General features: G+C 38.6%; 1 protein-coding gene across 1 annotated transcript in view; it reads left to right on the forward strand.

Moving 5' to 3' along the window:
- The window catches only part of Erlec1 (endoplasmic reticulum lectin 1), a 32,896-nt gene that overhangs the window by 9,014 nt on the left and 8,359 nt on the right, over positions 1-15,523 (forward strand). Inside the window, exons 4-11 of the mRNA XM_031341993.1 lie at positions 667-744; positions 861-924; positions 1,718-1,752; positions 3,147-3,370; positions 3,462-3,591; positions 10,418-10,579; positions 11,235-11,294; positions 14,808-14,932. Coding sequence (XP_031197853.1) covers positions 667-744; positions 861-924; positions 1,718-1,752; positions 3,147-3,370; positions 3,462-3,591; positions 10,418-10,579; positions 11,235-11,294; positions 14,808-14,932 — 878 coding nt within the window. The remainder of the gene's footprint in view (positions 1-666; positions 745-860; positions 925-1,717; positions 1,753-3,146; positions 3,371-3,461; positions 3,592-10,417; positions 10,580-11,234; positions 11,295-14,807; positions 14,933-15,523) is intronic.

The following is a 15,523-nucleotide window of genomic DNA, read 5'->3' on the forward strand; positions in this document are numbered from 1 at the left end:
TTGCCGCCCGCCATCAGGTTATCTCTAGTGCTACCTGCCCTTGCTAAATCTGATTGGAGCCTGTCCTTTCTATGATTTTGATTCTGTCAGAACTCCACAGAGTCAAGCTGTCTCTGTGATCCTGTGATTTTGGGATCCTGTGATCCTGGGCTTGTTAGAGCACCTGGGAGTGGGGCTTTCTCTGTGTGTTATGGGACTGGCTGCGGAGCTTGCGCCCAAGGTCTGTCTGTTCAGGACACCAACCACCAGAAGGAACTCGAGTCACTGGGCTGGCGGAGTTCCTGTGTGCCTGGTCCCACTAGTCCCAGTTACACCCAGTGTTGGGACAGATGTTGGTTCCTCCTCACCTCTGATCCTGGGTGTATCAGAGCCCCTGGGAGTGGAGCTTCCTCTGGGTGTTGTGGGACTGGCTGCCTATTTTTAAGCTATGTAGAAAATTAGTCAGATAGTTATTACAGACCTAAATACGGCCTAGCTCTATTTCTGACTTAATCTTCATACAGAGCCTGTTAGTAGAAATCACATATACTATACAAGTTTTGCATTTTGTGTGACATAATTATGTGTCACTTCATAAAAATTTATTCCAGATGCTTAAAATTTCAGATAAAATTTCAATCAACTTATATGGCTTTTGTGTTTTTAAAAACATATCTTTCTTTTTAGATTGAATCTTACTGGACTTATGAAGTATGTCATGGAAAACATATTCGACAGTACCATGAAGAAAAAGAAACTGGCCAAGTATGTTTTTCTTTAAATGTAAACATAAAATGAGAAATTCCATAGTGATATTGATAGTTTTTAAGTTGTAGCAAATGAAATATGTTTGTAAAATACTGTATTTTTTTTTAATGTAGAAAGTAAATATTCATGAATACTACCTTGGGAATATGTTGGCTAAGAATCTTCTGTTTGAAAAAGGTTAGTCTCTACAATAATGATAGTACTACTGGGTTTTGGTTTAACATTTAAGTTCAGCAGGGCGGTGGTGGCACACGCCTTTAATCCCAGCGCTTGGGAGGCAGAGGCAGGCGGATTTCTGAGTTTGAGGCCAGCCCGGTCTACAGAGTGAGTACCAGGACAGCCTGGTACTCGAAAAAACAAAAACAAAAACAAAAAAAAAAAAACATTTAAGTTGAAACTAAAATTTAAGTCCAGGCATGGTGGGACAGGACTGTAATCCTAGCATTTGGAGTGTAGAAGCAGTAGGAAAAGGAATTCAAGGCCATTTGCTTTACATAGCAAAGCCTATATGCTTAGGCAATATGAGACTGACTCAGAGAAAGAAAAGAAAAAATGGTTTTGGATTTTATGTGACTTTCTTTTTTAAACTTTATTATTATTACAGCTTTATTCAAGGTATGTGCTACTGCATGCATAAAGGAGTTTTGAGGAAAACTTGTGGGAATCAGTTCTCTCCACCATGTCATTCCCAGGAACCAAACTCAAATCTATCATAGAATGCCATTTTAGGAACACTAACTTTAATGATAGAAGGGCAGAGCGAAGGAGAGGGTGTACAACACCTACCACATGTGAGGCCCTGGCACCAATACCCAACAACACACCCCAAAGCAAAGGTCTTGTAGGATTTGCACCTTCTTTAAAAATAAGTTTAATGTTTCAAAACTGACTTTAAAACATAGTTATTTTTATTGTATAGATGTAATTGTTCATGCTGTATGGTTACCTTTTTCTTGCATTGTTTCCACAGAACGAGAAGCAAAAGAAAAAGAAAAGTCAAATGAGGCAAGTGATGTGTTAAGTTTTCACACTTCATTGTTAGGTATGACCTTAGTGACAAAAACTACATATATGTTCCTTGTATAATGCCACAAGGAAGTAGGACAGATAAATTTCACAAATTTATGACAACTGGGTTTTGTATGGAAAGATATATCACCAGCTGGGCATGATGGGTCACACATTTAATTCCAGCATTAGGAAGCAGAGACAGACAAATTTCTGTGAGCCCAGGCCATCTGGTGACCATCTTGAGACCCTGTCTCAAAAAATAAATACATTATATTGTAATCTTACTATTTACTTTTAAGTAATACCTACACTGTAATCCCAGCTTCTTGGCAGACTGAGGCAGGAGGATCATAAGTTCAAGGACTTCCATATAGCGGAAGGAGAGAACCAACTCCTGAGAGTTGTCCTCTGACTTCCACACACACATAGAGCTGCGTGTGCACATATATGCAGATACATAAATGATGTCAAAACAATTAAAACAAGGAAGAGTGAAACTATAGCCCAGGAGAAGAACAGTGTCTAGCATATGTGACACCCTAAGCTCAATCTCCACGGAAAGGAAAACAGTATCACTCATGTGTCTGTGAAGGATGCTAAGATACCAGTCCATCATGATGCATGATGGTATTGCTTTCTATGTAGCATTGGAAACAGTGATAATAAGAGTATTTTTTAATTGCTTGTTCCTCATTTCTTATGACTAACAGATAAACTGCACATGTAAATAGCAAGCTACCTACCTACACAGGCTATGAAAATAGAGGCTAAGAATAGGGACTGTGCTTTACCTATGCCCAGTGCAAAGCTGCTATGCATGTGCAGATTGTAGGTACTTCATATATGTCCATCAGAGGATGCTCAGAGTAGTATTGTGTAAAAGGGCAATTCATGTAGTTCAAACGATGCTGCTTTTTTTCTTGCTTGCTTTTTATTTTCTTCCTTCCTTTCTTTTCTTTTCTATCAGCTCTACTTGGAAATAAGCCTTGAATCTTGTAGAATATAAAATATAAACAACGCACACTACAAGTTTAGTGAAGAAGGAGCTAAGCAGCCCAATATAGAACATTTTTTCATTAGCTTAGTTTGTATCTTCAGAATTATAGAGAATAACTCAGATTATTCATATGTTTGTACTCTTCACTTAAATATACATTGAGTTAACATTTTATTTTTAGTTTGTTCTATATTATACTATCCCTAAATACATATTTGCTCAAGTAAGAACTTAAGAATCAGAACACTAGGGTCGACTTGAAAGAAAGTACAGAAATTTTCCTTTTCTGTTTACAAAGAAAATGTAATTTTCTTTTTAAATAAATGTTTGTCCCATCCTCAAACACACCTCAAATTTCTAATAAAAGGTCTGTCTTACACTTTTTTTTAAGATTCCCACTAAAAACATTGAAGGTCAGATGACACCCTACTATCCGGTGGGAATGGGAAATGGTACACCTTGTAGTCTGAAACAAAATCGACCCAGATCAAGTACTGTGATGTATATATGCCATCCTGAATCTAAGCATGAAATCCTTTCAGTAGCTGAAGTTACAACTTGTGAATATGAAGTTGTCATTTTGACACCACTCTTGTGCAGTCATCCTAAATACAAGTAAGATGTTCATTCAATATTCTAAACATACAGTACACATGTGCTTTAAAGCATTCATATTTAGCCTTGATGGTTTTTTTCTACTGAATAGGTTCCGGGCCTCACCTGTAAATGACATATTCTGTCAATCACTGCCAGGATCTCCATTTAAACCCCTCACACTAAGACAGCTGGAGCAGCAGGAAGAGATACTGAGGGTGCCATTTAGGAGAAATAAAGAGGTATGAGAGTTAAGTAATTATACTTCCTCAGTGTTTTATTTTCATGCTTTAGAGCCTGTACCACGAATGTGTTAAGTATTTCTGTAGCATTGTAGTGGCAATTTATTTTATTAACTTCAAATTTTGATTCTAATTATTTGAGTATATCAACTCTTTATCTTATACTTTTAAGAATGTTTATCATTTTTTAATTAATTTACTTACTTTACATCCCTGCCACTGTTTGTCCTCCCTTCTCTCCTCCCAGTCCTTTCCTCCCTCCTCCCTCTCCCCTCCTCCCTCCCCCCTCCTCCCTCCTCCCTCCTTTCTCTCCCTTCGTCCCTCCCCCATCCACTTCTCCCTTTCTCTTCAGAAAAGGGGAAACCTCCCATGGATATCAACCAGCCTTCGAATATCAAATTGCAGTAAAACTAGGCTCATCTTCTCTTGAGGTTAGACAAGGCAGCCCAGTAGGGGGAAAGGGTCCCAAAGACAGGCAACAGAGTTGGAGACAGCCCCTGCTTCCTCTGTTAGGAGTCTCACATGAAGGCCACACTGCACAACAGTTATATATGTGCATAGGGCCTAGGTTGGTCCCATGAATGCTCCTTAGTTGGTAGTTCAGTTCCTGTAGGCCACTATGGGCCCAGGTTAGTTGATTTTGTAGTGTTCCTTGTGTTCTTGACACTTCTGGCTCCTAGAATCTTTCCTCCCCCTCTTCCACATGATTTCCTAAGCAATTACCTAATGTTTGACTGTAGGTCTCTGCATCTGTTTCCATAAATTGCTGGGTGAAGCCTCTCTCATGATAGCTTTGCAAGGCTCCTGTCTGCAGGGTTTCCATTCCTGTGAAGAGACACCATGACTAAGGCAACTCTTAAAAAAGACAACATTTAATTGAGGCTGGCTTAAAGGTTCCGAGGTTCAGTCCGTTATCATCAAGATAAGCATGGTGCTGGAGAATTCTACTTCTTCACCCAAAGGAAACCAGGAGCAAGCTGACTTCCAGGCAACTAGGAGGAAGGTCTCTCAAAGCCCATCCCTACAGAGACATACTTCTTCTAACAAGGTCACACCTAATAGTGCCACTCCCTCCCTGGGCCACGCCTATTCAAACCACACATCAGGTATAGCAGAATATTATTAACAGTATCAGGGGTGGGCTCCCTCTCATAGGTCTCAAGCTAGACCAATCATTCGTTGGCCATTCCTGCTCCATCTTTACCCTTGCACATCTTCTAGGCAGGACAAATTGTAGGTCAGAGATTTTGTGGCTAGGTTGTTATCCCAGTCCTGCCATTGGAAGTTTTGTCTGGTTACAGAGATAGTCGGAGAAGGTGGCTGATGCACGATCCATATCCCTCATTGAAAGAAGTCTTAGCTAGGGTCACTCTCATGGATGCCTGGGTGTTTCCATTTCTCTGGGTTTCTAGTTGACCCCAGAGGTACCCCCCACCCTGTTCCAGTTGTCTTTCCCAGCACTATCTCCCTCCATCCTCCTGCTACCTCATCGATCCTGTTTCCATCCCCACACCCACTCCTACCCAGTCCCCTCACTCACCTCCATATCCAACTCCTGCCTGTCCACTCAGGATGTCTATTCTTTTTTTGCCTTCTCAGTGAGATTCAAGCATTCCCCCTGAGCATTCCTTGTTATTTAGCTTTATTGAGTCTCTAGAATGTAGCATGGTGATCCTTTTGCTTTACAGCTAATATCTACTTATATGTACATGTTTGTCTTTCTGGGTCTGAGTTACCTCACTCAGGATGATCTTTTCTAGTTCTATCCATTTGCCTGCAAATTTCATGATGCCATTGTTTTTCATAGCTGAGTTAATACTCCACTGTGTAAATGTACCACTTTTTTTTTTTTTTTTTTTTTTTTTTTTTTTTTTTTGGTCCATTCTTCAGTTGAGGGACATATAGGTTGTTTCTAGTTTCTGGCTATTACAATAAAGCTGCTATGAACATAGTTGAACAAGTGTCATGGTGGCTCACAACCAGCTGTGATGAAATCTGATGCCCTCTTCTGGTGTGTCCGAAGACAGCTACAGTGAACTTGTGTATAATAATAAATCTTTGGGCTGGAGCGAGCAGGAACTGAGCGAGTAGGGTTGACCCGAGGGAGCAGAGGTCCTAAAATTTCAATTCCCAACATGAAGGCTCACAAATATCTGTTCAGCTACAGTGTACCAATATACATAAAATAAATAAATCTTTAAATAAAAGTAGCAAGTGATTTTTAAGTGCAGATCTATCTCTCCAGTTCCGTATATAATATCTTACTAAGTTTTTTAGTCGTTGTTCCAACTAAGCTTTTTAAAAAAGACAACAGCCCTAACTCCACCTCCTACATTTTATACTCTGTCACTCTCCTTTAACCACGTCTGTAAACTTCTTCCCTCTTCCTCCCTTGGTGGTCATACAGTTTCAGTTATATCTCATTCTTTGCTTCTTTCTTCCTTCCTTCCTTTCTTTCTTTTTTAATTTTGAGACAAAGACTCTTGATAGCCCTGTATGTCCTGGAACTTACTCTGTTGCCCAGGCTGGCCTCAAACTCAGAGATCCAGCTGCCTCTGCCTCCCAAGTGCTAAGATTAAAGCCATGTACCACTATGCCTGGTTTTCCCCCATTGTTTTTAAAGTACTGTGCTTAAAACAGACATAGTTCCTGGACAGGCTTTTTCCATGCAGTGTACAAATCAATTCTCTATCCAACTGACCAAAAGAACTTAAATGTTGTTTGGTTTGTTTATTTAGTTTTTTAAGGCAGGGTCTCACTTTGTTTCCTTGAGTAGCCTGAGGCTGACAGTCCTGACCATTTAAAAGACCATGCCTGCTTCTCAGTCACTTCTTACTTATCTTCATTTATCTCTAAGGGTTCACTGAGGGCTATCATTGTTCTCTTCTAAATCTTTTCAAATCTGCCTTGTCAGTAGTTCCAAACTTTATTATTTTCTAGGACCAACAATCCAGACTTTTTATAAATTCACATTCTAATCCACACATCTGATCATATGTTGAATCCTTTATGATCCACATTTTAGGGTGAAGTCTCTCTTTGTAGAGTACAAGCCTCTCTGAAAAGTTGGTTTTCATCATCAATCACCATTCCATATATATTAGCTGGAGTTTTGTTTTCAGGTTTGGAAGTTTAATTTGTTTTTGTTACTGTTTTGAGAACTATCTCATCTGGCCTTAAATTCACTATATAGTTGAAGATAGCCTTCCTTGCACCTCCTAAGCACTAGAATTAGAAGCCTACACTAGCTTCTCAGCCATTTTGAATGATGTAACGTTTACTGAAAGGTCCATGCTCTCCACGGCTTTCCTACCTTTGAATGTGCTATATTTCTTTTTGTATTATATTGTGACCTCCCTTCCTTTCCATAATTGTTACTTATATTTGAAGACTTAATTCCAGTGCCCTTATTTTGGAATCAGGATCATTATCCTAGAAAGAGGATTGTTTCTCTTCTGTGGTCTTGTATTTTGTTCAGTCTTTACAAAGTGGTTGTTTCATGTAGGTATTACATTACACTGAAGCACAAAAAACCAACTAGGCTTTCTTTAATTGTGTGTATACCACGTGTGTGGGATAACTCCAGAAAAGGATGTGAGATACCCTGGAGCTGGAGTTAGTGGGTAGTTCAGAGCCACCTTATATGGGTGCTGGGAACTAAAAGAAACCTTTTAAGGGTCATCTCTTAAGCCCTTCCTTTGAATACCTTTTAGAAAAGTATCACTGGGTTCATTGTGGATGAGATGACCAGAAAATATGTCAGTCTGATAGAAGGAAAAAGTAATCCCCACATTATTCTGGTTGATTTTGAGTGCTGTGTGAAAAGGTTATAATTGCAACTCTCTTTGGTCCTTCCCTTAATAGTACTGTGTACTAACAGGAACTTTAAAATGATCTTAGTAATTACGAGCACTGGCTGCTCTTCCAGAGGTCCTGAGTTCAATTCCCAGCAACCACATGGTGGCTCACAAACATCTGTAATGGGATCTGATGCACTCTTCTAGTGTATATCTGAAGACAGCTACAGTGTACTCATATAAATAAAAAATAAGCAGATGTTTTTAAAAAATGATCTTAGTCAAAATGCTTTGCAAATTAAGAGTAATAGTGCTGCCGGGCGTGGTGGCGCACGCCTTTAATCCCAGCACTTGGGAGGCAGAGGCAGGTGGATTTCTGAGTTCAAGGCCAGCCTGGTCTACAGAGTGAGCTCCAGGACAGCCAGGGCTATACAGAGAAACCCTGTCTCAAAAAAAAAAAAAAAAAAAAGAGTAATAGTGCTATAATCCTAGCATTCAAGAGACTGAGGCTGGTGAACCATGAATTCTCAGCCAGCCTAAGCTACATAATGAGATGCTGTCTAAAAACAGCAGGGCCAGCCAGTGAGGTAGCTCAGTGAGTAAAGGTAATTGCTGCCAAGTCTGATGATCTGACTCTGATTCCCAGAACTTATATGGTAGAAGGAGAGAGTGAATTCTTGTAAATTGCCCTGTGACCTCCAATATATGTACACATACTAAATAAAAGGTTTAATAAATAATAAAATGTGTATATAAAAGCCAGGCATGTTAGCACTGGAGAGATGGCTCAGCAATTAAGAGCACTTCCTTTTCTTCTAGAGTTCACTCCCAGCACCACATCAGGTGGCTCACAGCTACCTATAACTCCAGCTCCAAGGGGCGCAGATTCTTGTGATGGCCTCTACAGGCTTCTACATGCCATACCTAGATACACACAGACATAAATTTAAATATATATATATAAATATATAAATATATATATATATATTTTTTTTAAAGCCAACCCTAGTGATAAGGTTGTATAATACAGCACTTGGAAGGCTGTGGCTAGAGGATCAGAATTCATCCTTGACAATTGCCATAAAATAGTGGTTCTCAACTGTACTAATGTTCTGACCCTTTAATCAGTTCCTTATGTTGTGTCATGTTATGGTGACCCCTAATCATAAAATAATTATTTCATTGCTACTTAATAACTGTAATTTTGCTACTGTTTTGAATTGTAATGTAAACATCTGATATGCAGGGTATAATAAGAGACAATAAAATTAGAAGCATGCACCACTACACCTGGCTAGCATCCATTAAAAACAAAAGAAAAAAGCACCTTGGTTGTTTTGATTATGTGAAAAAGAGTAGTCATTGGTTTCTAAGAGAATAACCATTTAAGGACTCCTGTGAGCTAAAATAGATTTAAAAGAGTCACACTATTAAATAGTTACAATTACCATATCAACTGAAAAAGGAGACAGCATATCTAAATTAGTAAGAAACTCTTTTTATTAGATATTTTATTTACATGTCACATGATTTCTCCTTTCCCAGTTTCCCCTCCAAAAAACAAATAAACAAACAAACAAACAAAAACAACAAGAACAAACGCCTGTTGCCTCCCCCCTCCCCATGCTTGCACCCCACCCGCTCTCACTTATTGGCCCTGGCATTCCCCTACACTGGGGCACAGAACCTTCACAGGGCCAAGGTCCTCTCCTTAGTAGGAAACTCTTTACTTCTCAAATTTTGTATATTATCTACCCACTTATGATCATTATACTGACTTATTCAATACTGGTTTACATTTATTTCCTCTTCATTAAGAGTCAATATTCAGGTAACCATCAGATCCTATTTTATTAACTTTATCGACAAGTAACATTTCCTTTCCACACCAACTTTGTCATTTTAGGTTCCTGTCAACGTGACCTGGGTCACAATCCTTATTTAACACTTTACCTTTAGGTTTGCCCCTGAAATTCCTCCTCACTGGATACTTCTAAAGTAAGTACTTAACTAAGTAAGTACTTCACTTGAAACAGGGAGTATACCTGACTGCATATTGTGAGGACCTAGACTCAGTCCTTTATGTGCGCTTTCTCTCTCTCTTTCTCCCTCTCTCTCCCTCATTCTCTCTCTCTCTCTCTCTCCCTCTCTCTCCCTCACTCTCTTTCTCTCTCCCTCTCTCTCCCTCACTCTCTCTCTCTCCCTCTCTCTCCCTCACTCTCTCTCTCTCTCACACACACACACACACACCTACACTTCCCTACCTTTGCTTAATACCTGCAAGACAACATCCAGACCTTAGCTAGTTTCTCACCATAAAAAGGTTTGATAATCTCTTTAGTTCTAAATATTATATATCCCCGAATGAGTCTTTTCTTCAAATCCTCATGAATATATACACAAACACAAAGCATATACCTAAGTCACAATTAGATATACAAATGTCACAAATTATTCACCTTTCAAGGGTTGATCGTGAGTTTTCTCTTGGTAAAGTCTTCATATTTCAATTCTTCATCAAAGTCCTTTCCATCTAGCCTTCCTTTACACGTGTGTAGTTGTGAATCCCCTTTTTATTGTGCATCTACTTGAGCAAATTTCAGGTTCCTCCAGAGCAACAACCAGTTGAGCTACATTTAAGGAATCACAACTGATGATACTACTCACTCCCTGCCACTCCTTTTCACCCCCATGCTGCCTTAGCCTTACCTTTAAGGCCGTCTACAAAACTAAGTGGAAGGATGCAAAGCTTAGTAAGTCCAGAAGTACTTGACAAAAGGAAAACAAAAATACATAAAATGGAAATTTTCCCTATGTGTGCCAGAGGACTATTATACCCAGTAGTTGGAGGTAAAGCTAACATTTTTCTAGGTTTTTCACTATTGTCACAAAGTTCGCCTTTATTAAAACATTAAAATTAAGTGGGAAAAAAAACTTTTCTAAATTTCTGTTTGATTTTAAAATAATAACAAGCTATAACTGAAAACATGTGATGAAACTCATAAACATATCTGTCTGCTTAATTTTAGGAAGATTTGCCATCCGCTAAAGAAGAGAGATTTCCGGCCATCCACAAACCTATTGCTGTTGGCTCTCAGCCAGTGCTCACTGTTGGAACAACCCACATTTCCAAGCTGACAGATGACCAGCTCATAAAGGAATTCCTAAGTGGCTCTTACTGTTTTCATGGGGTAAGAAAGTGAAACTGTGATTTATTATCTTACAACCTTACCTGTATCAGGTACCTAATCCATGGCCATTGGGAGCACTGAACAAAAGTGCCTACTGAGAAATCACAGGATCATGCCGTCACCAATGGACATTTCCTTGTGTAGTCACCTGCCCCACCCCATACATCTCTACAGTCTCATCCACACCCATTAATTATATTCTCTCTACTCATAAAAGTTTGACGTTTCCTGTGGCAGGCAGTCTTGTATGATTTTGGTTGATGGTTAGAATGAGCATCAGTGATTTATTTCTCACTTTTTGGTTATGCAACAATCAAGAGTTCAAACTTGAGCTACATTTAAAAGGTAACACTTGCTCTGACTCTTAAGACCAGTGTAAATACACTCAAAGGTGTTTGGGGTTTTTTTGTTTGTTTTTGTTTTGTTTTTTTGTTTTGTTTTGTTTTGTTTTGAGACAGGGACTCACATAGCCCTGGCTATCCTGGAACTCACTGTATACACCAGGCTGTCATGTTTTTGGTTTTGTCCTTTTCATTTTAAACCACACTATTGATTTTATAAATCATAAAAATTATATATACTTCACACTATCATATGGCTTTGTTATGTCAGTCTCCCTTCTCTGTGTATAACTTTATCTATTTCTTTCTTTTAGGGTGTTGGTTGGTGGAAATATGAATTCTGCTATGGCAAACATGTACATCAATATCATGAGGTATAGAATAGCAACAATCCAGGTTGCTTACTTGTTTTGTAGTACTGGAGCTCAAACCCAGGGCCTCCTAGATATGTCAAATGTTAATAGCATTGAACTGCATCACCATCACTGGATTAAAGTTTTGAAGTCTATGATGGCTGGAGAATTGGCTCAGCAGTTTAGCATGTGTACTGTTCTTGTAGAAGACACAAGTTTGATTCCCTGCACCCCTGTGAGGCAACTCACAACTCCCTGTTAACTCCAGCTCTAGGGAATCCAGTGCCTCATGTACCTCTATAGGTAACTACTCAAGTGTACAACATACATGTAGACACATAATTAAAAAATAAATCTTTAAAATCTCCTGTGGAAAAAAAGAAAGGCTTTAATACTACTTTTAACTGTAAGATGATTTTAATATGGTAATACTAACCAGAGTATTCCTGGTTTTTAGAAACTGGAAAAGTTAGTATTAACTGATTTCAGTCATCTTGTAAGAACATTGCTTGTTAACTATCTGTATTTTAAACTACCCTGAGCCTAGAAGATTAATAGGCTATTGGGGCTGTTCTAATTTAGAGTTATTCTTATAATTCATCCTTAAGAAATGAATAAATAGTAGAATAGTACATTGATTACAAAATTAATCATACTTGGTAACTATACCACCTTTCTCAGCTAAAAGAAAGTACAATTTCATTTCTGTTTGTTTTCTTGTTTTTGTTTGTTTGTTCATTTTTTGTTTTGTTTTTTGAGCTACAGTCTCTAATCCAAGCTACCTACAAACTCCCTCTTTAGCTGGGAAAGACTTTTGAGCATCTGATCCTCCTGCCTCTACCTACTAAGTACTAGGATTGCATGCATGCCCTAGTACACTGCCTTTTTAAAATGGTGCTAGATGTCAGACTCAGGTCTTTCTACATGCTAGGCAAGCACTCTACGAACTGAGCCACATCCCCAGTCCACTATGAAAGTACTTTAATGACCGTTTTAGATAGTTACATTAGTCTACTTATTCAGAGTTTTATTGTTTTTACTTGGTTTGGGTTGAGTTAGGTTGAAGGTTTTAATTTTTTTTTTTTTTATTATTGTTTTGCATTTGTTTAGTTTGGGAGCTTTGGTTGGTTTGGGTTTTCCGGGGGGGGTTGGTTGGTTGATTGATTGGTTGGTTGAGACTGGGTCTTACTAACTCAGAATGTCTTGATTACTCAACCCCCTAAGTATTGGGGTTACAGGTGTGCACACTGGGAAAATGCCTTCCAGAAAGTTAATGCAGCTATTTTAATGACTCTTTACCATATACTTAACCCATTACCATATAAGTTACCAAATTTAATTTGTCCTAGGTCATTAACCTATAACTTTCTGTTAAACTATTAGGTTACTAGTATTAGAATATAATATTCTAGTACTATATATATATAAAATAATAGAATATAATATATAGAATTAGTATATATATTAAAAAGTAATATGCCAGGTACTAAGTACTTTAAATGTTAACTCATTTAATCCTCAAAACACCTTTCAGAAGTCAGTCCTGTTATCCCAAGTTTCAGAAAGAGAAACAAGGGTTTTACATAGGCAATAAATAATAAGACTGGAATTCAAACCCACACAGCCATGCTCCCTGTGTAACTTCCTAGACACTTTGTGTTCCGGTCCCTGTCTGGGAAGTAACAAGTCTAGTTGCTGGGGCAAAAAATAAATAAGTAAATAAACAAATAAATAAATAAGAAAGGAAGGGAAGAAATATAGCTCTTTTCCTTTGGATAATAAAGTCTACTAGGGAAGTGACTGCTTTTTTCACTTGCTGCTTAACAAGTTTTCTGTACTATTAATCAGAAGTATATCATTGCCTAGCATGATTATCTGACATAAAATATGGAGAACAGGAATAAGGAAGGAAAGGGGGCAAGAACTTACTTTTATAAGACAAAGTATAGTGTTTCATTTTGTTTCCTTTAAAAAAAAAAAAATAGGGCGTTGGTGGCACACGCCTTTAGTCGCTGCACTTGAGAGGCAGAGGCAGGTGGATTTCTGAGTTCAAGGCCAGCCTGGGCTACAGAGTGAGTTCCAGGACAACCAGGGCGATCCAGAAAAACCCTGTTTCGAAAAACCAAAATAAATAAATAAAATGAAGGTAGAATCAGAAAAAGATTCTATATGGTTTTATACAGAAATGAGTGCCATCAAGTGAACTGTCACAACTGTAAAACTTCAAAGTTCTTATGTAAAAGTAGAGAGGGGAAGTGAAGATTTACTGTAAGGTTAGGCGTCTTAGTCCATTTTTGTACTGCTATATAACAGCATACTACAAACTGGATAACAATATGAAAAGAAACTAGATTTCACATTTCTAGAGTGTCTGCCATCTGGTGAGGTCCTTCTTTTTTCATCTAATGACACAAAGCAAGAGGAGAAGGGAATGAGAGCACTTTCAGCTGTGTAGAGATGGTTTAGTGATTCATAGAAGCAACTGCTCTTCCAAAAGACCAGGCTTCAATTTCCAGCATTGCATGGTCACTTATAGGCATCTGTAACTCTAGTCCTAGTAAATCCAGCATGCTCTTCTGGTCACATGGGCAGCAGGTATCCATACACTGCACAGACAAACATACAGACTAGATATCCATATGCCTAAACTAATTTTTTAGTGTAGAAAGGGTAGGCCCTTAAACTCAGAGCCTCCTGTCATAAGGATACAATACTCAAGACTTAAATATCACCCATCAGTTTCTACTTCCCCACACTATAAATTTAGGAATGTTTTGGCAGAGATATATTTGACTCATAACAACATCACAGTAGTGGCACTGGGGCTTTAACTTGATGGTAAAGTACTTCACCAGTATGTTTTTTCTTTAATTTTTTCTTTTAAAAATTATTTGTTATCATTGTATGTGTACTTGATATAAATAAAAGCTTATATCATGGGTTTGATGCCCCTTTCCTCTCAAAACATTATAGTAGTATGTATATGATTGCATAAAATACATATGAGCAATTAAATTTTTGGTTTAGGAGGTTGACATGTTGGCATTGAATCAAAAAAGAAAATGCCTCAGCAAATGAAAGAATGTGCTGTGTTTTTGACAACCTGAGTTTGAGCCCAAATCCTGTGAGTACATATGCCTTCACACATATATAAGAAACTAAAGGAAAAACATCTCCAGGAAGAAATTGATACAACAGAAAGAGAAATAGGAAAAGGAAAAGATAGAGTCACAAGTTACTACATCTGGAGTCAGGCTAAATTACATTTTCACAGAAACAGAATGAAGATCACTTAAATTCTACTTCCTCACTTTAACTGATATCATCACATCATTGTCCAGTAAGTGGATGAAGATGAGGACTGGGGGTTATAGGAAGGTCTACTTACTCATGTCAAACATGCATTACTACAAACACTGTCACGGGCATCCTGTGGCTCATTTGGTGAGGTACCTGATGCCAAGACTGATGACTGAGCATATACAAAAAAATGGCAAGTGTAATTTTAAAATTTAGTATTTTTCTATATACTAGGACAAAGATAATGGAAAAACTTCTGTAGTTGTGGGGACATGGAACCAAGAAGAGCATGTTGAGTGGGCTAAGAAAAATACTGCTAGAGCTTATCATCTTCAAGACGATGGCACCCAGACGGTCAGGTAAAGACTATTTGCCTTTGTTATGGAAGATTTGGGGGAAGGATTTCAGGCCTAAAGGAGAACTGCACAGGAAAACCAACAGCATCAACTAATCTGGACCCTTGGGGCTCTCAAGAGACTGAATACCAACCAAAGAGCATACACAGGCTGGACCTATATATAGCCTCCACACATCTGCAGCTTGGTCTTCTTGTGGGTCCCCCAACAACTGGAATAGAGGCTATCCCTAAATCTGTTGCCTCTCTGTGGAATATGTTCCCTTAACTAGGCTGCCTTGTCTGGCCTCAGTGGTAGAGGATGTACCTAGCCCTGTAGAGACTTGATGTGCCAAGGTGGGGGGCATACACAGTAGGGGGCCTCCACCTCAGAAGAGAAGGGGAGAGAGATGGAGGAAGGGACTGTGTGAACTGGGGGATCGGGAGGGTGGGCAGCGATCAGGATATAAAATGAATAAAAACTGTGCAAAGAATAAAATAATAAAAAAAGGCTCAATATTTTTTGAGGGCATTTTTTTTTAATTTATCTATTCTCCCATAGATTACATCCTGTTGGCCAGAGTTTCCCCTTCCTTGTCTCCTCCTAGCCCCCCCC

Source organism: Mastomys coucha, unplaced genomic scaffold (genome assembly GCF_008632895.1).
Source record: "Mastomys coucha isolate ucsf_1 unplaced genomic scaffold, UCSF_Mcou_1 pScaffold22, whole genome shotgun sequence".
Lineage (NCBI taxonomy): Eukaryota > Metazoa > Chordata > Mammalia > Rodentia > Muridae > Mastomys > Mastomys coucha.